The sequence below is a fragment of the Amphibalanus amphitrite genome, unplaced genomic scaffold (assembly GCF_019059575.1).
Source record: "Amphibalanus amphitrite isolate SeventyFive unplaced genomic scaffold, NRLGWU_Aamphi_draft 001140F_arrow, whole genome shotgun sequence".
In the NCBI taxonomy this organism is placed as follows: domain Eukaryota; kingdom Metazoa; phylum Arthropoda; class Thecostraca; order Balanomorpha; family Balanidae; genus Amphibalanus; species Amphibalanus amphitrite.
Genome location: NW_024882634.1, coordinates 184,567 through 210,607, shown reverse-complemented (window position 1 = coordinate 210,607; position 26,041 = coordinate 184,567). Strand labels below are relative to the sequence as shown.

Sequence of the window (26,041 nt, the reverse complement as noted above, 5' to 3'; positions counted from 1 at the left end):
GCACGTGCCACGTGCAAAACGAAGAGGTGTCACTTTTGTAATAGTTGCAATATCTCGGTAACTACTGGGCCGATTGCGCTGAAAGTTGGCATGTAGGTAGGCACCCACTAGGCACTGCATATCCATGTGCCAGAGTTGGGGTGCTGCTGCACGTGCGCACGTGCAGGGGTCGATTCCAGATCTCGAGAACGGCTCGACCGATTGCGCTCAAATTTGGTACACGGTTACGGAGCAGTTAGTAGGGTGCCGTGCACAAGTCAGTTGGGACCCATTTTGCACGTGCGCACGTGCAGGGTGCCGCTTCCAGATCTCGAGAACGGCTGGGCCGATTGTGCTCAAATTTGGCACATCGCTAGAGACCGGTTTGTACAGTGTTCCATTTTTTTGAATTTTGGGTGGAAAATCACACCTAATGGGCAAAATATTTTCATCCCCAAAAACCAGGTTAATTGGAATTCTTTCATCTTTGAAAAATGCTCAACGCATGCTCAACAATTAACAGCCAGATTACCAGATACACCTAACAGCGCCATATAGTCAGAACTTACAGGTTTGCTCCATAATACGCAATTTCCATGAAAAAAGATGCTAAATCAAGGCACAAACCCAACAACTCACCCTGACTGACAACGAAAGAAAATAACCTTGCACACTTCCAGCTGTTAATAACAAATATGCGTTGAATGACCTTGATCACCTCAACTGTTTGTAAAAACCAGGCTTGTGTTCTGAATAAATGTTTTTGGATATTCATAACAACTATGATTGGTGGTTTGCTGCCAACGCAAAACGAATGAGCCGCTGCTTGCGCAAATTAAACACTACCTCTGCAATTCGCTTTTGACTAAGTTACGCAGGATACGCCTACAAAATTTTCATCTTTGGACCCGCAGTCAGCTGGGCACACCCTGCGCACACCCTAGGGATGAATTTAAAACTTGGTTGGCTATAACTTGTTTCATATACAAAATAGGGTTATAAGACCGATACAAATTTATTCTACATTCATTTCTGATCCTGTTGTATCAATTTCACCACAAATTATGTCCGTCAATGGCTTCTAGAGGACTTTAAAGCTCGATGCGTCGGGCCTGGCAGAGGTCCAAGATGAGAAAAGCCACCCTGCGCACACCCTAGGGATGAATTTAAAACTCCGCGGTCTCCGGCTGGTTTCATAGGTAAAATAATGTTTTGAGACCGATACCAATTTATTCTGCGTTTATTTCTGATCCTATCGCATCAAATTCGCCACAAATTATGTCCGTCAATGGCTTCTAGAGGACTTTAAAGCTCGAGGCGTCGCGCCTGGTAGAGGTCCAAGATGAGAAAAGCCACCCTGGGCCAGACTTGTAAACGACTCTGAGTTGATTCGTGAATCGACTCAGAATCAAACCGTTTTTCGATGAGTCATGAGTTGATTCGAATCACTTCATCGAGGAACTTGATGAGTCATGAGTTGATTCGAATCAATTAAATTTAACATCATGAGTCATTTGATGAATCGATTCAAATTTTCAGACTCAAACAAAGAATCGACTCAAAAAAATTTGAGTCGTTTACAAGTCACCATCAACACCCTAATAATCAATGCTAGATCACCCCCTCAGCTTTAGCCATCACTTAACTCCATATTTCAGACTTACAAGAGTCTCAGAGGCTCAGGCACAGGCGCCTAATGAGCCAAAAGCATTTGGCAGTTGGTACCTAGGTACTAGAGGTGGCAAAACTGGAAAATTTTGGGACCCGGACCCGGACCCAGTCTGACTGGCACATTTCCAGAACCGGTCAGACCCGGACTAGGTCAGCATTGGAACCAGATGGACCCGTTCCCGAAATTCATTTGGAAAATTGTGTACTGCGCAAGAAGAAAATATTTTCTTTCCAATTGAGCAACCTTGTGTTGCAAAGTAAAACACTCATGCCATGGTCATCTCACTTCGCTTCACAGTTTGTATTTTAGAACCAGATTCAGGTCATATTTAATAATATAAGGCGTAAGAAGAACAATGAATTTCATGCTCACCTAAGCCCCTTTTACTACAGCTGCTAAAAATGATGTGAACTGGGGATCCATGGAGCAGTGACTTCATCAGTCAGAACCTAACATCAAACATGGAACAAGATAAATATACTGATACCTTTGCTAATATTCTTGGTAAAAGATATTCGTTTTTAGAATGGAATACATAAGTCCTTCAAATATCAACTATATAACGTCCCAAACCAGAAAATCAAAATCAAAATAGAGAAACAAAACAGACTGTAAGGTCCGCCAGAAATGTCGACACCAATAGCAAGACAGGCGTTAAAACACTGCAAAATTTTGTTGGCGTTAAAGTACTGCAAAATCGAAATGGCATTAAAGTACCGCAAGGTTGCGATCATGACTTAGTGCCAATTCATTAACGTAGAAAACAAACTACAATTTGTTGTTAGTACTTATAGATATAGAATAAAAACCAAAGTTTCTGGGACTGACCTGATTTTGATCTTAGCGTCTTTGAGCTGGGATCCATGAGCAGAGTAATTGCGTATTACAAACGTATCACTATGATGAACAAGTAGGAAAATCCGTTCCTGATGCACATTTACTCGTCAATGCATTCGGGGTCTTTGTATCAATGTCATTAGGCGTTTAGTATGTGCTAGAGTGGAGACCGTGGATACTTTGTCCTCTTCCCGATCGTGTTCCAAAATAGGGTTGGGACCTATCTGCATGCTCTGTATGTTTTGGTAAAATAAAAAAGCTCAGAATTTTTAATGATTTAATTTAAAATCACTTTGTTAAAAAAATGCCTAGTTAGTTCAGAAATTAATTATTTGTGGCTGAAAACAACTTGCTTCTGATTGGTCGGGCTAATCATGACGTCACATGTAGGTATATAACTGTCTGTATATTTGGCGCAGTTGAGACATACATTTTCTATGTATTTTCCTATGGTAAATCGGAGTGGTTGGTCGTGTTTTCAGTGTCTCTTTATTTTGCGCTGGTATTGCGTGGCTAAGAAGTTTTATCCAGAATGGCATATATTAAAATGTTCCTTTAATAATGGAGCTTCAATATCTGTGAGTTTTATTGGCAAGCGAAAACTGATTTCGCTGTTATTTTATCTGGAAATTACTCATTTTTTTAGGTAAATATTTAAAATATTTTACGGGAACAAGTTGGCACTTTTCTTGATTTTTGCACTCAAATCGCGTGCGATTTAACTGTATTGGAACTTGCAAAGAAGCTTGGTGATTAATTAACTGTGTTGTTATGGCACTGTTTGCAAAGCATGGATAATGAAACTCTGCCAAAGACTTAGCTACATAGCAATGCCTCAAGTAATACGCAGGAGGGACAGAATTCAGAGTCCGATCGAGAAGAATCGGTGCAAATGTTACGAAGACCAGGCAGCTCTGATACAATAGCTAGTCGTCTCACTACTCTCACTCCATTAGACCAGCTGATTCCTGACAGCACCGACTCGGATGCAAAGATGGAGCTCATCTTCCAAGCCAGAAACCAGTTCTTTGATGGAAGATGTGATGCTGCCTCTGTCTCTGCTTTGTTGGCCACTTTGGACGGGGCGGAGCTCCGCTCCTTGCGTGAGCGGTTATTCGCCTGTCATCCAGAAATAGTTCCTTCGTTTGCTGGCCGTTCCCTGATTAGGTGCAATACGGGGAGCTGTAATCAGGGAAGTAACTTTCCATATGAAAGGGGTGCAGGTGCACCCCGTCCCCCACCCACTAGAAGTGCACCCCCATAGGCTAAGCGGCGCCCCACACGCCGCCCCACACGATTAGCTCTAGAGCAGATGGCGAGGGTGATTTCTCGGCTACATTCCATCTCGGCGTCGTGATGCTTGTGGGCTAAGAAAGCGTCCAGTCGTATGTAGGGTAGTGTAGGGGTAGGGTTGAGTTCAATAAGGTCCTTACATTTGAAAGGTTTGAACAACCCGCAATCAGCACAACATACCACAAGTTAAATAAAAAACTACCAAACTCCGCCCAACTAATATTAATAAACATTACAGCCAAACTAATGGCCTAAATAAAAATATATCTCAAATCCTAACAGTTATCGCCGGTGATGGCGCCATGAGTTGCTATTATCCAAAACAGATGCAAATAAACATGTTTGTATGTCCTATGTATGTTTGTTTTAAAAACATTGCAGCGGCGCTGGGAACTGCAGTCTTAGATCTGGGTATGTTTGGCATCTGTAACTCTTCATAGGCACATTAACCCTATTTCGGACGGGGAGACCTTTCAGGATTTTCTTGTACAATTGCCAAACGCCGCGAGACATTCAGCTCATATTTGGTGACTTTTCCTAAATGCTCATTGCGCACATCTCAGCAAAAAAAAAAAAAAAAATGCCGGGTCAGGTCAGGTCAGGTAACCAGAGCGGGTTTGTTGACCCCACCTCAGAAAAGTTTGCAAACACGTCAGAGCTTGAGTTTTTCACGAAGTTATTTCCTCTCATCAAGTCTTCAAAACAGTACCTGCAGTATGTGTCGTTTGTATATCTCAGAATTTTTTATCTGTGACCTGAGGTTAGGTCAAAGTCGTGACCTTTACATTGCAAGCCTATGGAAAAGTATTGAAATGCGACCTGCACCTCGAGTAAACGAGTCAAAACCACCCAATTCTTTCAGAATTATGACAAATTATCTTATCTGTAATGATCCAGGTGCCATTTACTGACAGGGACACCGGAGAGGGTTATCTGAGCCGAGATCATGTGAGGTGATATCTACCATACATCAATGCTCACAATACTTACAATATTGACAATGCTTTTGCTTACAACACTTACAATACTTACGATGAGACCAGCAAGCACTCTGCCGTTACAGTTCTAACTTCTGTTTCGAAAAACGACGTTACACACATTCGCTGCCAGCATAACATGTATTGTTTGACAGTAACAAAATACAATTGACATCTGAACCCCAAACGGACCGCCATCCACTGAAATTTTATAACCCTGACCGGTCAGGGGGCGAATGGAGGTCATTTCCTGGGCATTACACCCAGCCCTTGCACAAAATATCTCACCTCACAGTGATCATTACAACAATAGCACCGACTTGATAGTGGATTTCAAAGTACTTGCATCAGCTCTTCCTGCTATTGCAGACGATCATCTCCTCAGGGTAATGTTGTTTGGGACATGAACGAAGATCGTTTTCGGAGTTTCATAAGTGCTACTGCAGCAGCCTGGCACAAAACAGGACTTGTACGCTCTCCTCTGCACTTTGACCTTCAGTATATCACAAAAGAATTGCTTAGAATCCATCTTACGCTTCTTTCACAGTCTCCCTTGCCACCGTAGGGCGTAGATAGATTGCTGTTGCTGGTAAGTTAAGGCACGGTACAGCGGCGTATTTAGAAAATCGCGAAGGGGGGGGCCAAGGGTTTGGAGGGCGCCACCTCACCCAAGGAGGGCGCCATACGGTCGCGAGATAAAAAATCGCTCAGTGGGGGTTGGGGGGTTGGGAGGCGTTTTTTACCATGCCACCAGTTTTTTTTTTGCGTAACCTCGTATAGGTCGTGCTGCATTGATTTTGCATCGTGTGTATTCTTTATACTCCATGTCACAAAAGGTCAAGTGTTCTTGAAATGCTGCGCCGAAGGCGCGCGAAATTTTTGAAAACATCCTTTTCCTCCGCTTTTTTTAGGCACGCCTTTTATACGATCACTGTTCAAAGCTCCTCTCGCTCTTTTACCAAATTTGAAGGTGTAAAAAATACCTAAGGTTTGGTCGGGCCGCTGCCACACAAACTGTACAGAAAGCTTGGCTCATGGGTGTCGATGTATAAAAGTTTATTGGCGGTGGCATATCTACGCACCAGATCACCGCATCGGATTGATACCGGAGCGCGAGATGCGTAAACATCATCCAAATTACCTCAGACCAGCCTTCATAGCCTTCTCACAGATGCATACAGTGTACCCACATAACCAGTTTCAATCACCGAAACTTCAGATGCCTGCTGTTGCGCCCGAACCTGTTGACAATACTTAATCGTAATCCATATAGATGCCATGATGCACGTAAAGTAGGATCAATCCCAAAGACGTGTTTTATGCATCGTAGAGCGTAGATAGTTTTGGTAGGTATAGATACTTCATTCATTGTGCTGAATGCACGTTCATTTGTGGCAGTTTTCACAGGCAAGACATCAACTATGTGCAATAGAACGACTAAGTTGAAAAACATGCCAAAGGAGTAAATAAATGATAGGAGGGCAGCGATCAACGGATGTTGCCAATAGGTAGAAGGGCTGCGATCCACAGGAGGGCACTAATAGGTAGAAGAGCCCCGATCAACATCCCGAGTTTCGACAGTAGGGCACCGATAGGTAGGAAGTTGGCGAGCAGCAGGAGGGCGCCAATGGATAGAAGGGCAGCGATCAACAGGAGGGCACCAATAGGTAGGAGGGCGCCGATCAACAATCAACAGGAGGGCGCCACCAGGTAAGAGGGTGGCGAGGAACAGGAGAGCACCAATAGGAGGGTGGCGATCAACAAGAGGTCGCCAATAGGTGGGAGGGCGGTCATCAACTGGAAGTCGCCAATGAGCGGAAGGGTGACGATTAAAATCGGGGTGGCAATGGTGAGGAGGGCGCCTTTGCTCAAGAGGATGACTTGAACAGGAGGGCGTCTGTGCGGAGGGCGCTGGTCAACAGGAAGGTGCCAGTGGATAGGAGGGCGGTGATCAACAGGAGGGTGCCAGTGGTTAGGAGGGCGGCGATCTACACGAGGGCGCCAATAGGAGAAGGGCCCCGATTAACATTCAACAGGAAGGACTAGGGAACCAATAGGTAGGAGGGCGGCACTGAACAAGAGGGTGCCAAAAGGGAGAAAGGCGGCCTTCAAAATTTCACATGAGGGCGCAATAGGTAGGAGAGCGCCAATAATTATGAGGACGCCGATCAGCAGAAGGGCGGCAATGTGTAGCAGGGTGGCGACCTACAGGAGGGCGCCTTCGGGTGAGAGGGCGCTTATTTACAGGACAGCGGCTTACATAGGCGACCACCGTTACGCTTAGAGAGCTAAAGCCTACAAATGTGGTTGGAGGGCGCCCGAGGGAGCCCTCCAACCGTATTTGGAGGGCGTATTTGGAATGGGCGTCCTCCGAGGGCGCCCTCCATCCGTATTTCCCTGTAAACACATTCGCGATTGGAGGGCGCCCTCCAGTCGCGATTGTTTTTCGATTCGATTATATCACAATTGCATTTGCGATTGGAGGGCGCCTTCGGCGCCCTCCAATCGCAAAGGGCGCCTTCGGCGCCCAAGGGGGGGGCCATGGCCCAGTGGCCCCCCCCCTGCCTACGCCCCTGGCACGGTAGATAGAAATTACCTCGGTTCTCAACGCCTTAAGTTATTTTCATAAAAAAGAACAAATAAATGATCAATAAGATGACAGGAATGTAAACATTTTAATCGTAAAGTAGTCCAAATATTGGAATGAGCTTTTGCTTTTCAGCATCCTCCGATTCATCACCTTTATCATTTGAAAATTCGAGGTACATAAAATGTTTATCACGCGCTCATGTTAAGTGGGAATATAGTACACGGCAGACACATCAATTTTTGACACTGAACATTTCATCCGTAAATGTTTTAGCATAATTTAAAGTTAAAAACAGCGCGAATGGCAGAGTGAAGCAAACAACATCTTTCACCCATTGATATAACATGTAATCTGTGGTGCGCCAGATGCGCCATTATTTGTCAACCGCAGAAGGTGACATGTGACGTAACAGCATCAAGAGCATCTTTTTTCAAGAACTTTTCAAAACAAGTTTCCTATCTTTCTTCCCCCATTTCTCTCAGCTTATTGATTTTATGAGGCAATGGTATGCACCATAAATTCTGTGGAAATAGTTTGATCATTTTCATGCATTCTTAAAAAATCGAGTTCCCAACCCCATTGTTACCTTTATGCAGTAGATTAGCGTGCGTAAGGCTTAGCATATATGACGCTCAAATGCGCCGTTTTCATATCAACACGGAATCATTGGCCTTGGAGAATGGCATTGGTATTGACTCAGTTATTTGCCAGCTGTTGCCGTATGATGGCGCTAGTAGAGCGCAGGGGGGTACGCTCCGGCTGTTTAGCATTACAAAAAATGGTGACAGACGTTTGTGGAGGATTGTCGACGAACTCTTGTTCCGCGAGCAGTACTTACACGCTAGCGGAAAATTCACCAATCAGCGCTCGGCAGCACTCGACGCTGATTGGTCCGACGCTCGTGACGAAATTGTGGGGGACCGCAGTTATTCTCTATGGACCCGAATAGGCTTTTGGATTTCGGAGGAGTTTCTTTAAAATTATATGCTGTTTGGAACTGTTTTCGAGTTGAAATATATTTCTTATGACTGTTAGCTATATAATGACACCATAAGATCATGATTTTAATAAATATTACCGATGTAATATCGGCCGAAAAGACATGCTGTCATGGCACGGACTGCCGTGCGGCTGATGTGGGGCCCCTAGTGCCAGCGTATGGTAATAATGGGTTGACGAAGGGTTATTGGAGAAACTTAGAGCCCCATCAGCATTCAGTATAGGGTCATCAGAGGCCGGGAATGTCCATCAGGGGTCTGAGTAGGCCTGTCATAGGGGCATACATGACACATCATGGCCCATGGGTCAATGTAGATCCATTAGGGGCCGTTGAAGGGCCATCATTGTTCAGCGTGGGCTCGCAATTACCTCTGATGGGCATATGCCGTGCCCCGATGGACTAACGCTGGCCCCTGATGAACCATCACCAGCCCCTGATAGGTCTACAAAGCCCCCTGCTGGGTCCAAATTGGTCACTGATATGCCCAAATGGGCCACTAAGAAACCCGTACAACATCCCCTGACTGCACCTGCTGGACCAATATCGTCCCCTCATGGGCCCACCACAGCTCTTGAATGACCTTTTCAAGTCCCCTGAAGTGCCTTCATTGGCCTAAATGGCCCCTGATTGACTTATGTGGTCCCTATTGGTCCTATATGGCCTCCATGAGCCCTCAACGTCCCTAGACAGCCTTACATTATATTCCACTGGGCCCTGTTGGATCAGCACCGGCCCCTGATAGGCTTGCACTGGACCCACCGGGCCTATACCGACCCATGAAGGGCCTATGTCGAGCCCTCATGGACCTCCGATGATCACACGCCGACATGTGTGGCCCCATCAGCAGTGGTCCGTCTATCCCATGTACTTACGGTCTTTTTGGCCGATGTGACACCGGTAGTATATAGAAATGTTATGATTAAATGTCGTTATTACACAGTCAAAAGTCACAGAAAGAATATCCAAGCTCAAAAATGGCCTCAAACCCAACAAAAACTGGTATAAATCCCCTTCAAAAGCCGTAAGTCTATTAAACGCCATAGGGGAATAGCTACAGTCCCCCGCAATTTCGTCACGAGCATCGGGCCAATCAGCGTCGAGTATTGCCGAACGCCGATTGGTCGATTTCCGCTAGCCTGTAAATGCTGCTTGCGGATATAGTTTTGAACAAGTGAGGGTCGCGGCTACTAATTATCGCTTGTCACCACTTTTTCGTCGGGAACGTTCTACCTGGTTTATATAGCCTTGGTAGAGCGCTAGTGTTATACGCTCTGCTAGCGCCACCATGCGGCGCCAGTTGGCTAAAAATCTGTTCAATATCACGGCTTCTGGAGAATGCCTTAGATTCATTTCATACAGATAGAAATAATTTCAAAGCTGATTGAGTTATGAAATGCATTTAAATATCAAACCAAGGCCATGGGTATCAGACATGAACTGCGATTTCCGGTGGGCACAGTGACTTTGGTAATTGGTATGTCAATGTCTTTGAAAAGGCAGGTAAGATTTGCAACTGGTCAGCCTTGCTTCAATTGGATTTGTGTCCATTATAAATGGATTTCAGTCATACTTACCTCATATGTTATTGGTATTTGATTTCTACAGCCCAAAATATTGTTGGGTGTGTACAGCAAACTGAATGGAAGTGATGTGTACAAACATTTGAAGTATTTTCTGGACTGCTTGCAGTTAGAACTTGTTTGCTTTGTTGTAGGTGACAAGATAAGAAATTGAAGCAAGACTGACCAGTGACCAGTATGCTACAGAATAGGTAGCCCAATCTGCAGGAATATTAGAATTCAAAAGTGGAATTGTGACTTAGGAACTGGAAACTGCATCAACCATGTTTGCCAAAGTAGGTACCTATGTACCTAGTCCTACTAGGTAGCTGCTTGAATCTTTGGTCAAGGCTACTATGCTGCTTAATACAATTGTGGTATGCGGCATATTCATTTTATCATAGCTTTGAGTCAAATAATCAACAAATGCCTATAGTGAGTCATGGGTTGAATGAAATAAGTTCAATAAAAATGTTGTGTGAGTCATGAGTTGATTTGAATAGATTCATCAAAATGTGTGAGTCATGAGTTGATTCGAATCATTCCGTTGGCTAGTTGCTCGAGTCATGAGTTGATTCGAATCATTTTATCGAGGAACTTGATGAGTCATGAGTTGATTCGAATCAATTAAATTTAACATCATGAGTCGTTTGATGAATCGATTCAAATTTCCAGACTCAAACAAAGAATCGACTCAAAAAAAATTTGAGTCATTTACAAGTCTGCCCTGGGCACACCCTAGGGATGAATCTAAAACTCCGCGGGCTCTGGCTGGTTTCATAGGCAAAATAATGTTTTGAGACCGATACTTATTTATTCTGCGTTCTTTTCTGATCATATTATATCAATTTCACAACAAATTATTAACGTTATTAGTTTTTAGATGTCTTTAAAACTCGAGGCGTCGGGTCGGGCAGGGGTTCAAGATGACTGACACGCCACCCTGGCACACCCTGGGGATGAATATGAAACTCTGTGGCCTCTGGCAGGTTTCATACGCGAAATGAGATTATAAGACCGGTAATGATGTATTTTACGTTAATTTCTCATGCTTTTGCAATAATCTTACCGCCAATTATTCATTTCAATTAGTTTCTAGAGGTTTTTAAACACGAAGCGTTCGGCCGAGGGAAAGCCAAGATGAGTGAAAGGATACCTTGGCACACCTCTAGGGATAAATTTAAGATACGGTATTCCCAGATCTGCCCAATACATGTTCTGAAGCTGGTAGATTGGATTAAGAAAGCCCTAGCTTTTTAATAAATTATCCCTCGCCCGTAGGGGGGGGGGGGTCGAACGAACCACTCCCTCGTTTTTTTTCGAGAATAACTCGCGAAAAAAAGGCCGATCGCGACGAAACTTTCAGGACCCTCGAGTCAATTAATTGGACACCTACTCTGAAAATCTCATATTCCTGACCCAAATGACCTTTGACCTGTGACCTATTTCTTGAGGCCATGTTTGGCCGGAATCGCGATTCGGCGTATGTCGGCTCGCATTATGTCCTGATGTCCTGATCAGTGATGCCCTCCGTTCCGTTGCAGTTGCTCTGATCAGTGATCACTGATGCCCTCCGTTCTGTTGCGGGTGCTCTGATCACTGATCACTGATCAGTGACGCTCTCTCACTCAGCACTTACCACGTGACATGATACGTAGCTACCGCTCCGTTTCGGTGGCCGGCCATGAGGTCGGTGGCATCCTTTTATCATTTTTTTTTGCGTCCCGTTCCGTTCCGATACGGATGCCCTGGTTAGTTGCACACTTTTTATTGCGATGTTGCGCATTATGCTGCGCAGTGCACATCGTTCCGTTTGGGGTGCCCTAATCAGTGACCCTTTTTCTAGTCTCATGTAGTGCACCGTTCCTTTCGAAGAGTTGCGCTGACACCGTTTCCATTTTCACTATGCGTAATGAGTACCGACTATCGCTGGCCGTTCCGGCGTTCGGGCCGGGAGATTTCCGGCGTATGTCATGCTGCATAGTGCGACTGCAATTGCATACTCAATACTGCGTCCCGTTCCGTGTGCTCAGAGCGAAGGCACCATTTCCAGTATTATCCAGCCATTGTCATATCTGTTGAAAATGGAAAGCTCAAAGCTATATTTGTACACTGTACGAATGTTACCAGGTCAGATGCGAACGAAAACTACGTACTTATATTGCCGCATATTATCTCAAATATACAGTAATCTTGGAAGCAGTGCTGCCATATTGTAGGCGCAAAACGTCCCAGAGGCCAGAACACATGAGTTATACGGTTTCTGGTTTCATAGCGATCAGTTACGTCAACAAACTGCCCATCAGGGTATCATGATTACCTAAGATTTTATGTCTGACAGTGTCACAGTGATGACCACGCCTCACGCATTACACAGTCTGAGTCAACTGCACTAAATCAATAATACAGGACGACCGAATGATACCCTTTGCAACGGCAACGACAGGTTCCTTGCCACTTCCTTTGCTTAAAAATGAAAGAAAACTTATCCACATGGCAAATTACACTACACCAGACCAGATACCTTGACCAGTGACTAGAACCAAAGCCTGCATATAGGGAGAGCTCCCTCCCCCGCCCCTCCCCCACCCTCCTTAAGATATGATAACAGATTTCAACAGAATCATTGCATCTTCTGCTTCTTAAAGACCTAGTTCGCTCGCATGATGGCGACTGGCGTCGCGAGGATGGAGGTCCGCGGATGATCTTTAGGAGAAATATACAGGCAGAAGGACCGTCCTGGATCCGTGCCAGTAAGCATGAGTAGGAACTTAGCAGATGCTGACGGTAATATCTGCTGTCTGCATCTGAAACGGAAAGGAAGGCATTGATTTAAGGCTAGGAGAAGGATGGCCACTGGACTGTCATTCAATTGTGACAATGCATTTTGACTTGTGAGGAAAATGAAATCTCACTGGTTGAAGTAGGTATTCATTCTTTGCTGTATAAGAGACAAGGGTGATTCTTAAATTCATTAGTCTCAATCAAACACAAATGTTGGGATAAAATGGGACGGATTTAGAAACACTTGGCGATCAGATGTTAAAGTTATAATTCTGCCGTAGATCATCCTTACCTATTTGCATCGTCTTTTTCGGTTAGTTTTGGTGGTCAGGAATGGTATGTTCTTTTATTATCAGCCAGCGTAGCGTTACGCCTTTATTGCGAAAGTGATATAGGTTTTCACTTGTTTTTTTCTCATCCTAGATTTTTTGGTCATCATCGTCACACCCAACCAAAATCCAATTTTAGAACACTGGAACCGGGTGTCGTGCACAAGTCAGCTGGAGGTATCCCCTCGAATTTTCGCACGTGCAAGGCCCACCCTCTCGCTCGCTCCGTTAGTCGCCCCAAAAGGCGTTATACTGGTTACGGAGCGAGCGAAGCGAGCGGAGTCTTTCCTTAGATTAACGGAAATTTCTGAGTATGAGCGGCCGGCCGGCCGGCCGTGGTCACGATTTTGAGACGCTTGTATCTCAGCAACCACTTGACCGATTTACACGCGGTAATTTTTGTAGGGTAGCTTCATTCCTTCTACCAAGTATTGTACTATTCCCGATGCATGTGGGTGACCCCTTATGCACGTGCCACGTGCAAAACGAAGAGGTGTCACTTTTGTAATTGTTGCAATATCTCGGTAACTACTTGGCCGATTGCGCTGAAAGTTGGCATGTAGGTAGGCACCCACTAGGCAATGCATATCCATGTGCCAGAGTTGGGGTGCTGCTGCACGTGCGCACGTGCAGGGGTCGATTCCAGATCTCGAGAACGGCGCGACCGATTGCGCTCAAATTTGGTACACAGTTAGGGACCGGTTAGTAGGGTGCCGTGCACAAGTCAGTTGGGACCCATTTTGCACGTGCGCACGTGCAGGGTGCCGCTTCCAGATCTCGAGAACGGCTGGGCCAATTGTGCCCAAATTTGGCACGTCGCTAGAGACCGGTTAGTAGGGTGCCGTGCACAAGTCAGTTGGAGGTACCCCCTCGCAATTTCGCACGTGCAAGGCCCACCCTCTCGCTCGCTCCGTTAGTTGCCCCAAAAGGCGTTATACTGGTGGTAAAATTGACGGGTCATTCTTTGTTCTGTGTGTGAGTTTAGAGACGGAACCTTGCTCATTGTGAGTAGCCATGTGAAAATTCACGTGTGAAATATGTGATCCACCAGCTCCGCCGCCGTTAGTTTGCGCTCCGTCCAACAGGTGTCAGCACTGACAAGTTGCCCTTTTCTGTCAACAGATGGCGTCCGGCCAGGCGCAGGACGCGGCAGAGAGCCAGCCGCTGCTGGGCGCCGCAATCACCAGCGACATGGACCTGACGGACATGTCCTTCAACGACTTCTTCAGCTTCACAGACGATGTAAGTACGCGGCCGTCCTCCGTGTGTTGGTGCTCAGCCGGCCAAAATAACCATCGAAGACTTTCCACTTGTACTGAACTTTCCACTGTGTTTAATGCGAGACACATTTATTAGATCGTATTCCATTGTGCGGATGCAGGACAGTGTGCCAGGTCTAACTAATAGCGCAGTTCCCTTGCAGCCCCCCCTGCAAACGATACCAGCAATCAGCCGGCAGCGTCGGCTATCTGCAATGTTACGTCACAGCCATAATGGCGTGATATCTGGGCGTTCCCGGGACTGTTTGCATAGATACTATCTCAGCGGCACCGTGCCATGGCTCTGATGGGCCACCAGTTTAACCTAGTGCCCCCTAGCTCACCGCTGACCCGTCCGCTCCCCGCGGTCGTTGAGGGCTAACCCTGTACTCCCCATAGGTGGGCGAGACCCTGGACCGCGAGATGCACCACTCTCTGTTCGGAGACAGCGGCCTGGGCATGGACCTGGGCTCGCTGATGACGGGTCCGCCGGCGGACGACCCGCTGCTACCCGACATTGCCGCCCAGCTGTTTGACGAGGTGGCCTCCGCCACCACCGCCCCCGCCCAGACTCCGGCGCCGCCGCCGTCGCCGATGCCGGAAGGCGGTGAGTGGGTTTTCTGTGGTGGAATGGGAAAGAATAGGTGGATAGATGGATAGAGATAGATGGGTGTTTGTTTTTTGTTTGTGTTTGTCTGTGTTTGTGTGGGCTGGCAATGGCTCGAGTACTGGAGTCACGTGGCGGAGATGCAGCAAACTGTGCCTCGGACTTGTGACATTGTTTCTACTTTCTACTTACTTTCTACTTAGTTGCAGCTCATAGTTTCTTTTTGTTATCTCAGCGTTCACTGGGTAAATATTGAATATGTCTTTCCTTTCGACTGATATAAATATCTTCAGCGCTTATTAACATTTTGCACCATTTCAATTTCATCTTTCTTTTCCATCCTAGCACCATTCTAACATTTTAACATCTCTAATATCATTCTCTCAAACTTCGACTGACACGGGCACTAATCAACTTATCGGCCGCAGGTTTTCTGGGGTCGTGGACACGCATGCCTCTTATTTCTTATGTTTCGTCGAAGAGGATTGTCTGTCGCGGAGTCTCAACGTTTAGGGATGCCAACTGTCCGCCGGATTATGTTATCTTTACTTCTTGGAGGTATGCCACCTTACAAGTCACTCGTCACACAGTTTCTGCATCTCTGTCGGTTAGAATAGCTCCAGCGTTTGTCTGAGGTTGCCCAGTCCCGTTATACATAGACACACAGACTGTGATTGTAGAGACTTTGGTCCGAGACTAGACTAGACTAATCCCGCCTGAGACATGTGTGCGTGGGTGCGTGCGTGCGTGTACCCTTCCCCGTCCCCGTCTGTCCGCTGTGCTTGCTCGGTGGCCTGGAGTGGAGAACGCGCCCGCTCGATAGCTGACTAACCCCGCTCGTCGGCGCGCGGCTCGCGCTGCCTGTGTGTCGTTACAGGCATCACTGCTCAGTCGCGTGAGGACCTGTTGGCGTTTTTTGAAGAGCAGCTGGAGCCAGCTGGTGAGAGTCACAGCTGCCCGGTCAGCCCTGCTCCGGTGGTGGTGAAACAGGAGCCGCAGCTGCCGCCGCCGCCCCCGCCTCCGCCACGGACCATGCAGACGGTGCGCGCTGGCCAGTCGCTGCTGAAGCCGAGTGTGACGGCGGGGCTGCGGCTGAAGGCTCAGGAGGGCCGCCGCGTGCTGGCGTCGGCTCCCGTCAGCCGCCGCGTCACGCCGTCCGGCTCCCGGCCGGCCACTCCGTCTGCGGCCGCTGAGGCTCCACAGGCCGCCGGACGCGACGGAGGATCACTGCGAGCCCTGATCGTGTCACTGAAGAAACGTGCCACGGAGGAGACGGACCCGAAACTGAAACGACTGCTGCTGAATGAGGCCCGCCAGGCCCGCAGCCGGCTGAAGACCACTGCCCGACGTGCCAAGAAAATCAGCGAACAGTACACTGGGGGACCGACGCCTACCGCCACACCGCCGCCGGCAACGGCCGCTTCACCGTCTGCCGAGCCTCCGCCCCCGCCGCCCCCGCCACCTCTGGTGCCCGAGGAAGCCCCGCAGACTCCAGAACTCCCCGCAACGGCATCGGTCTCCTCCACCGAGTGTGGCTCGTCGTCTATCAGCGTGGGCAGCGCCGGCAGCACCTGCAGCGAGACTGAGAGCATCGGCTCCACGGAGGCAGTGTCTCAGCTACGCAGTAAGTACGGGGACTCCGGCCGTCAAGGGTGCCTCCGCCGCCGCCGCGCCGTCCCTTCACCGCTCACGGGGCGCCCGTTCTGTTTCAGCGCAATGCGAGCTGCTGGTCAAACACGTGCGCCGCACGTCGCAGTCGGGCGCCGGCGACGGCCCGCTGCCGCCCATTCAGGAGGTGCGTGAGACCCGTCCGTCCGAAATAGTTTCTAGGACGCTTGGAGCTAGGAGAGGAGCTGAGGGGAGGGAAAGAGCTAGGAGGAGCTGAGGTCTAGAAACTGGAACTGTTAGTTGAAGAATAGTGAATGAAAAATGGTTCGGTGCGCTAGGTGTAACTTTTATAGAAAACCTCGCCAATGTGTGTGCTAAAATTTTCGTGCGCTGTGTGTCTTGCCGACTGCAGCACTGGTGCGAGGGCTGAGGACAGACACTGACCGAGGCTGTGTTTCAGGCGTCGGCTGACTCGTCGGACCGCTCAGTGACATCGGAACCACCGTCTCAGGTAGGACATGTTATCAGTTGTGCTGAGCACAGCCGCACTTGTGTGTGATAAATTGTGAACGTTCCATAACCTTTGGAAATTGATGTGTGGTTACCTGACACATGAATGCAATTTCGATAGTCTTATAATGATTTCATGAATGCTGAAATAACTCATGACAGGTTAATGTTTTCTTTTGACTTCTTTATCAATTGAATGTTCTACATTTCACCTTTTCATTTTTGCACTACAAAACACCTAAGCTGCTCCATTTGTGTTTGCAGACGAGCTCTCCGTTGCGTCAGGCGCTGTGGGACCACAGCTACTGCTCGCGGGGCAGCTCAGGCGCCTCCTCCCCTGTACCGGGCGGTGAGGGCGACACGCTGCGCAAGGTGCCCGACTACCTGGACCGGCCGGTGGCCCCGCGCTCTCCGCTGCTCGAGAAGGTGCCGCCGTACGTGCGTGGCGTGCCGTCCGGAGACGGAAGACAACCCTCCAGGAAGAAACTGAGCCTGACCGAGTACCGTCAGCGCAGGAGCGCCCTGAGCAGCCGCTGTGCCTCTCCGGCCGCCAGGTCCCCGCCGCAGTCGGCGGTCGTCCCTGCGGTTGAGGTGCCCGTGTCAACTCCAATGTCAACTCCAACTCCAGTGCCGAAACCGGTGCCGGCCCCTGTAGTGGCTCCCGTACCGGTGCCTGCGTCTATGCCAATGTTGACGTTTGAGCCGGCTCCGGCGCCTGTCCCCGCGCCTGTCCCGGCCCCTGTTGTGGCACCAGTGTCCACCCCAGTGCGGGCACCACTGCCAGTGCCACCACCAGCCCGTCCCGTCAAGCAAGAGACAATCGAACGCCGTCCACCTCCACCCAGCGAGCTGCCCACGCGGCCACCGCCGCCACCGCCTACACTTCCCCCTCCGCCGCCGGCTGCGGTACCACCGCCGCCGCCGGCTGCCGTACCACCGCCGCCGCCGCGGGCTGCGGTACCACCGCCGCCGCCGGCTGCCGTACCGCCGCCGCCGCCGCCTCCGCAGCAGCACGAGGTGGCGAGAACACGCCACAGCAGTCCACCGCGCGGCTACCGCCTGGATACCCCAGCCGAGTCGCCGCGACGCAGCCGGGATAGGGACAGGTGGGTGTCCGATGGGGAGGAGAGGACGACGGTGGGCAGGGAAGAACCGGGAAATCATTATCTCCGGCAGCGGTTGTGTGACTTTTATGTTAGGTAGCTGATGATTCGTCGCTCTGTTTACCGAGGCTCTGCCTGGTATGTTTCCCTCGAATAGTGCAAAAAGTGCGATATATGATCTTTATATTTCATTGGTTGTGTTTCTCGGCATAATTAATGTATAAGGTATAGAGGTGAATGCTGTCCGAGTTCCTGGCAAGCCTTGATATGTGTTGTTATTCAAATACGGAGCATTCAGAATGACATCCTTACAGCTGTTCTCCCGCCAACCTTTAGAAGGTGTCAATTTGCCTTGTCCCGTGACTGACGCATCTCCCCAACCCACAGGTCGAGTTCGCGGCGGCGCCACACGAGCGGCTCGGACCGCAGCGTCGCCTCGTCGACCTCGTCCGACTCGTCGAGCTCGGCCAGCAGCAGCCGCAGCAGCTCCGAGAGCCGGTGTCGCAGTCCCGACGACCCGCTGCGCTACAACCCGGCCGACTTCGAGCCTAGGTACGGCGGTGACGGGAACAGAGGGATGGCGGAGAAAGCTAGGAGTGGCTATGGGATGTTTGGTTGTGTTCGGAAGGTAGCGAAGGAGGATGGTTTGTTAAAAGACTACAGTCAAATGTGAAGTGCATGGAGCAATGTATGTTTGATATAATAGGCCTTAGAGCACCATCCTACTCCTAGTCAACCCAGTTTTGTGTATTTTGCTGTTACATGACAAGTGATTAAGCTGTTGCCCGTTTGAGAGATGATCGTGACTGACTTGGGGCCCGTAAGATTTGTTGATGCCCCCTCTGACTCACCGTTTGTTCCGCGATGTTCACCCCGTCTGACTCCCGGTTCTCCCTCTCGCAGGCCGGAGCGGCGGCGTCGTCCGTCAACACGCAGTCGCAGCCGCTCGCCGCTGCGCCGCTCACAGAGTCGGTCTCGCGGCTGGCGGCCGGAGAGCGGCGGCGGCGACTGGCGCTCCCAGCGGCGCTACGAGCGGGAACAGCGCGAGCGCGAGCGGCGCCGGAGGGAAGAGGAGCGCAGGGAGGAGCGGCGCAGACAGGAGGAGATCGCCAACCAACAGGACGCCATCGGCAGACGGGTGGTCTACATCAACGGTCTGTCGCCCGGTGTGACGAGAGAGGAGCTGCGCAGGATGTTTGGCGGCTACGGCCCCATCACCAAGATCAGAATCAAGGAGCGCGATCCCGCCACCGATCTGTACCGTGAGCAGCGCGACGGCTGTTATGCGTTTGTCTCGTACGAGACGCACAAGGCGGCGGTGACGGCGCAGGCGCAGGGCAGCCAGCGCTACCCCCATCTGGAGGTGAAGTTCGGAGGGCGCCGAGAGTTCTGTCTGGACCAGTACGCCGACCAAGGTCAGTCATTGGTAGCGCCCACAGCAGGTATAGTCCAGCATTGTTCGCTCGTTATGAGAGCTATCAGTTTTCAGTCCGTTGACAGCTGACTTTTAACTTCCAGCTGTTGGCGGCCGCGTCAAAAGCTCTCCATTTTTATGTAGAAAATTGAATATTAGCTATTTTTTATTGGATACGCCTCGCATCATAGTTCCTTTTGATTATTCCTGTTTTGGCATTCTCGAATGCGCTCATTGGCTCTGAACATCGGAACCTAACCTGACGCTGACTTTCTCCACAGACGCCGACCTGAACAACCCCGCCTACTACGGCATAAAGGGCGGTGGGTCGCAGCGCGGCGGCGGTCTCGACTTCGACACCCTCCTTCGCATGGAGATGCAACGGGTCAAGAAGACGGCGCAGTCGGGCAAGATGGCCTGACAGCCAGCGCGCCGCGCCGCGCGTTCAGTGTTAGCTAGCTCAGTGTGTAGTGCCATGTGTGTGAGGGACTGAGAGAGCGGGAGACGGGACAGACTGCAGGGACGTCCTCTCTGTGATAGCACGGTGCCGCGCGGCGCTGGTCGGCCGGACCGTGCGCGCGCGCGGCCGCATTTTGTACTGTATTTGTGGGCGCGGGTTGAGACAGCAGCGTTGGATGGAGCGGTGGTGTGCTGTGTGTGGGAGAGGGTTGTTGGGCGCGGCGGCGCGGGGGCGGCTCGTCCCACCCCCAGCCGTCCGCCAGTGTGTGTCTGTTTGAGGGTAGCGAGCTCAGGGCATCTCCATTGTCTGTGTCGGCGGGCGGCCTCGGCTGTAAGCCCGCCGACCTCGGTCGGTCGGTACTCCAGCGGACCTGTGACACGAGACAGGGCGGCAATACACGACTGGGACTGGCACCCGGCTCTGACAGGGGACCGAGGGGAGATGTCCGTGGGGACCGGGCAGCCGAATGCCGGACGATTTCTGACACAATGGGCGCGATAGTTGGACGGGAGTGTTCAAGCGGACGGAGGGAGATAGGGTAAAGCTGGAGGGCATTGGCTCGAGCAAGATACTCGATGAAAAGCATCGCAGGGCGTCCAGAGGGCCAGCAAAATGATGTGAAAATAGACTTCCAAAAAAGGAACGGAATCTAAAAGCCGAGGTTGCTAGACCTAGAGGTTGAATGGAGTTGATATTCTAAAGCAACTAGGATGTCGTTCGACCACACGAACGAGCGGTTAAGCCGTACTGACTAGCGAAGTCATCTACGCTGCAAGTTGACCCCGACGTCAGTGTATAATTTCAGTGGCCGCACAGCCCAGGGAAGAAAAATATTAGTTAAAGGGAAATGAGTCAAGAAACGGCTCGACGGTTATGTGGACTTTTAGCGAGGCGTGGTGGCCATTAATTTGCCGCCGCGATGCGTCCTACAGTCAGAATCAAGGGCTAGTGTAAAGATGAATCGCTATAACCTGAAGTGCCCAGACAAGTGTTCGTGGCCAGTCAAACGAGAAATGTCGAAAGATTTACGGTACATTTTCCAAAACCCTGCCTCACCAGCACTTTTCCCCTTCGGACCTGACAACTGGCCCTCTAAGTTCACAAACATCAGGTAACACCTCCACAAGTTCAACTGTATTATCATCATATGCAGAAGCGGACAGCAACGCAGGGACAGTGTGGCGAGATCGGCCGTTCGCTCAGCCTCAGTCGCGGCGCAGGGGGAACAACTCCTCGGTGATGCCGTCCTTGGTGATGACCTGGATGGCCACGGCGTCACCTGTGTAGATGTCGCGCTCGCAAGCCGAGGTGAACACGTCCTTGATGATGCTGACCGTCTTCTTCACGGTCAGCGGCTCGGGCGTCACGTTCTCCTGGTTCTTGTAGTTGATCTGGTTGTCGAGCAGCGGCTGGATCAGCGCTCCTGGAAGACACAGCGGGGAGGGCGGGTGGTTACTGGTTAGCATACCAATGCATAATGCATACCAAAACATAGTATACCTTTGCAACACTTCATGGTATCAGTATTATGGTTGAACATAAAAAAACACGAATGTCGCGGCACTACCTGTGGAGTACGATGCATGCAGAATGAATTAATTGATTGAATCTTTAAACATAATATTAAAAAGTCATCCAGCTAGCGTAAACTAACGCTCGTTTGCTAATCCACCTACTCACTGCTCAACTTTCGGCCACAGGTGATTGATCTGAGTTGTCATCCACCTCACGTCCCTCATTACTCACCTCCAGATCCTCCGGTATAGCATTTGCCAGGGTCGTGGTGGCCGACAGGGTCATAGTGGTACACAATGCCCTTTCCGTTCTCATCCAGACCCGCCAACACATTGGACACGTAGTACGGGAAGAAGCGCTTGTGGTAGAGCATGGTAGACAGCAGCTGCGCCACGGCGCCCGTCGACATGGCCTTGTTGTGCTCGTGGCGGTACATCTGCATGCGCGCGCGCAGCACCTTGGTCATGGTTAGCACGTCACACCAGCAGCCGGTGCTGCCCAGGATGGTACGTTCTGACAGCTGGAACGTCTTCTTCTGGTCGCGCGTGTAGATGCTGTAGCCGGAGCTGAGCCGCGTGTCGGAGGCGACCACCACGAAGTCGTCGCCGGCGATGGCCACCACGGTGCCGCCGTTGTCGGCGTACGGGTAGAAGTAGCGCTGCCGCGGCCCGCCGGCGGCCGTCTCCCGGGCGCCCGGCTGCATCGTCTGTACTGACATCTGGCGGTAGGGAGGGAAAACATGTAATATCCTGGGGCTGCATCGTCTGTACGGACATCTGGCGGTAGGGAGGGAGAACATGTAATATCCTGGGGCTGCATCGTCTGTACCGACATCTGGTGGGGTAGAGAAGCATTTCAGCTTAGTCCGCCTACACCGTCTGCACTCTGCAGTCTGCCCTGGCATCTGCACGTGGAGGAAGGGAAACATATCACATCCTGGCTGCAACATTTAAAAGACATTCTGGAGGTGGGAGAACATTTCATGGCAAAAATATGACAGGAGTGGCAGAATCCATTGACATTCTTCAAGATGGATGAGATAGCAGCCAAGATGTGCACAGACTTCTAAGAAAGTATAAAACTAAGGGCCTAAAAAACCTTGCTAATCCAAATTCAAACAGAAGGTCATGGGCCATTAAAGGAAATAGTTCACTTTTAAATTGGGTTTTGAACTGGAATATCAGTTTCATAGCTTGAGCTGAGGCTAGCACAAAGCAGGATCTTTTACGGCCCTACGATCACCATGGACAAAGATATTCCATTTCTCATTCCGTAAAGGGTGCCAGTAGTCAAGTTTAGGTACTAACTACAATTGTGGCGCTGTTGATACGAATATGTAACAGCTAAAATTTAAGGTTTTAGGTTAGGTTAGGTTAGGTTTGTAGGTTTGTAGGTTTTAGGTTGTAGGTAGGTAGGTTTTAGGTTGTAAGGTTGTACAGGGTGTCTCAAAAGTTCGCTTACAGGTACCAGCCATGCTTTTTTGGCAATAATTCTGAATCAACATGAAATTAACAGTCGAAATTTTGCATGGGCATTGGTAACAACCTTCCTCAAGCAGCTTCATTGTTTTCAAGCGCATTCGACCCTTCATGAGCTCACAAAAAGGGTTCACCTCTGACCATGGATCAGGCATGAAAATGGAGGTCGCATACTCGGGTCGGCTGAGAAACTCTCTGCTTCACGAGTAATGGGAATAGTTAGGTCGGAAATGACACATGGCAAAGTGTCGGCGAGGATGAGTACAACATGATGGTCATCTAATAAAAACGGTGGCTAAAATTTTTGAAGGACAAAACCATGCGAGACTAACAGCGCTTTGAACGACCTTTGTACCGCAGCAGACTCGTGCTCCGGAAAGCAGCTGAAAATGCAGTCCTAACTATTGAAAACTGACTAGAAGCTCACAGACAGAGGTTACCCAGTTTCAAAAATTGCAGGTCATCATAAAATAAAGACAAAATATCATTTAAAATTGTTTATAATATCTATAACGCTAAATTTTGAGGGAAAATAATGCGAAAATCGTCAATGCCGAGGACAAGTGACCCTCCAAAAGTGTCAATTAATGTAAAGTTTTATCTAACGAAGTTTCAAGAGGCAGATCTGGAGCAAATAGCTTTCTTTTACACACAAAATCCGGACAAAACCGCACGATGGACAGGTTTTGGCCGTTTACAAAGCAGAACCTCTCCTGAGGAAAACACTCCGGAACCCAGCGAAGGTCTTGGCATTGGGAATGACGAGCGTTCGGGATTTGCAAATTTTGCAAAATGTGTCTAAGAAACAGATGGCCGACACATTCTGCTACGATATGCTGCGAAAAATTTGCCCCTGGCACTTCCCATTTGTTCAGGAATGGGGTTGTTTTGAAAAGGAAAATGGTGCTTGTGAGGTCGGCGCCAGTCATTCATGATTGAGTTAGCGCCAGAGAAGACCTACAAAATACTCACGGATGGTGTCGATGCAAGCTATCGGCTTTCAGGGAGAAGCGGATGTTGCCGGGGAGCTCGTCAAACCTAAATCCGACGCAGAAACTGCGGGGGATTCCCCTACAAGAGCTTGAAAGCTGGTAACCTTTTATCAGCCTCCGGCAGCTGACGGAGTGACGAAAATCGGTATGGGCAAATATTTTTGGAGATACAGCAAAGGGTTTGGTTTCCAACCTTCCGAATCAGTTGTCAAAGCATGCATATTTGTCTAGTGTACATACGGACACCAAAACCTTAGATTTTTGACCGGTTTTTTATGCTTTATTGACATGGGAAATGTGTAAACGAACTTTTGAGACACCCTGTAGGCCCGACAGGCGACGGCTTCGGCGTAAATCGCGAAAAAACCGTCAGGGGGTGGCACCCCCCCCCCTCGGCCGGCGAGGGTTAAATGTCTTCGGGAGTTAAACATTTTAGTTAAATATCACTTATCTTGTCTCGTGTTCGTCTCAGGGTATTTAGGTCGACATGTTCAGTGAACCTGATTGTGACTCTCCCACGGCGGGAACAGTTCACCGATCGAGAGTGAGGTTATGGATTGTCGGATTCCCTAGTTCAGATAACGTATGCTATCGTGTGCGTATTACTATTGACCGTTGTGATTCCTGTATTTCCGGCGTGTGGTTTGTGAGCGGACTCTGGCAATCGGTCCCGCGTGGCCTGGTATCTGCCCGATCCCATCGGCCGTGCTTGCACCACGCCTGTTGGTCAGGCGTCAGTCACCGGCTGGGCACTACTGCTGATCAGAGCCGGGCAACAAAATAAAGGTTACCTTATGGAACATGCCAGTGAGTTTGTGAGTCAGGAGATTTTGTGATAGCGAACGCTGGTGCTCGGTCCCGAACTCCCGCATGGCCTGCTGATGTCTATTGTCTGCCCGATCCCGTCGACCGTGCCAACAACCGTCTGTAGACAGTAGTCACTGGAAGACAGCCACACACACACACCAGCTCCCCCCCTCGCCGAGAAGTGCGTGGCTACAAGTACAGCCTGCAACCATCAGTAAGCCTTGAAAATTTTTGGCGCATGAAGCATGGCTTGGTAAAATAATTTCGGCGCATAAACCCTTGCGCCGAAATTTCGGCACATCACCTCCACCAAGAACTTCAGCGTAGTGGAGGCATTTTTTCCAGTCGGGGTTGTAGGTTTGTAGGTTGTAGATTGGTAGGTTATAGGTAAGTAGGTAAGATTAGGTCAGGTTTGATTATGTTTTTTCTTTTATTTCCAGGACATATAAGTATCATTTTTGGATTCAGGATGTCAAATAATGTAAGAATATAAAAACTTTATCTTTTAACAGTCACTCGGACTCATTGTACACTTAAACCACTATTTTTTTTTCAAGAACTGTAATCCCCAAACCAAAAACCCTTAGCTTTTGATGCCTTAGAGCTGCTGTCTAATTAAAGTTTATTTTTCCCCGACAAAAAGCGTACAATTTTCGTTCTTATCTAGAAAATGGTAGATAAATAAATTTCAACGATTTCATCTTTCGGGCTCTTGACCAGAACGCCCCTTCCACTGGATCCGGCAGCGATCTACGCGATAAGTTACAATTTAATTAACACAGTCCGCCCAACCACAAAATATAATAAAATTCAGTGTTATACATACCATAAGCGATTTTAAACAGTCCTCTCAGCAGCCCTATTCTCAGCCGCCACAGCACCACAATGCGCTATATTTGTCTCCCCGTTCATATATGTCGCTTAGTGACCCGGCAATTCTAAGCAACATGTTCAATAAGTATCTCCAGCGAAAAGTTCACCTATCATGAAGCGTGGAAAGAGGAAATTTTGTTCAAAAGGAATCACAAGCACTATTCGCTTAATAAAATGAACAAAAATATTTTGGATATTTCCAGCTGCAATAGCAGGAAAAACAGAAGGATTTGATGAGTCACTGAATCATTATTCTTGATTTTATTGTTTGATTTATTTTACATATCAAATATGCATTTAATATTTCAGTAGTTTAAAAGAAATATAATAGATATTAAACACTGCTTTTATGGGTTGATCGGAAATGTTTAATATGACGTCATCAATTTCTAATT

At 49.0% G+C, this 26,041-nt stretch overlaps 2 protein-coding genes across 4 annotated transcripts in view; one reads left to right on the top strand and one right to left on the bottom strand.

The window, feature by feature from the left end:
* The window catches only part of LOC122370516 (formin-like protein 20), a 38,246-nt gene extending 17,852 nt beyond the window's left edge, over positions 1-20,394 (top strand). For all 3 annotated transcript variants that reach the window (XM_043346175.1, XM_043346174.1, XM_043346176.1), the window contains exons 3-11: positions 14,143-14,262; positions 14,679-14,886; positions 15,764-16,510; positions 16,599-16,681; positions 16,955-17,005; positions 17,269-18,110; positions 18,495-18,659; positions 19,011-19,522; positions 19,803-20,394. In XM_043346175.1, coding sequence (XP_043202110.1) covers positions 14,143-14,262; positions 14,679-14,886; positions 15,764-16,510; positions 16,599-16,681; positions 16,955-17,005; positions 17,269-18,110; positions 18,495-18,659; positions 19,011-19,522; positions 19,803-19,942 — 2,868 coding nt within the window. In that variant the 3' untranslated portion in view covers positions 19,943-20,394. The remainder of the gene's footprint in view (positions 1-14,142; positions 14,263-14,678; positions 14,887-15,763; positions 16,511-16,598; positions 16,682-16,954; positions 17,006-17,268; positions 18,111-18,494; positions 18,660-19,010; positions 19,523-19,802) is intronic.
* Positions 20,395-21,093: 699 nt separating this feature from the next.
* LOC122370518 (proteasome subunit beta type-1-like) lies at positions 21,094-25,889 on the bottom strand. Its single transcript, XM_043346182.1, has 3 exons — positions 25,600-25,889; positions 21,728-22,214; positions 21,094-21,404 (listed from the first exon to the last, which is right to left on the bottom strand). The coding sequence occupies exons 1-3, from the start codon at positions 25,600-25,602 to the stop codon at positions 21,187-21,189; spliced, it is 708 nt and encodes a 235-aa protein (XP_043202117.1). The 5' UTR covers positions 25,603-25,889; the 3' UTR covers positions 21,094-21,186.
* Positions 25,890-26,041: the final 152 nt, after the last annotated feature.

Excerpts from the sequence above, each read along its gene's own strand:
- LOC122370518 (XM_043346182.1), bottom strand. Across the intron at positions 21,405-21,727 it reads CTATACCGGAGGATCTGGAG|GAGCGCTGATCCAGCCGCTG; the intron begins GTGAGTAATGAG and ends TGTGTCTTCCAG.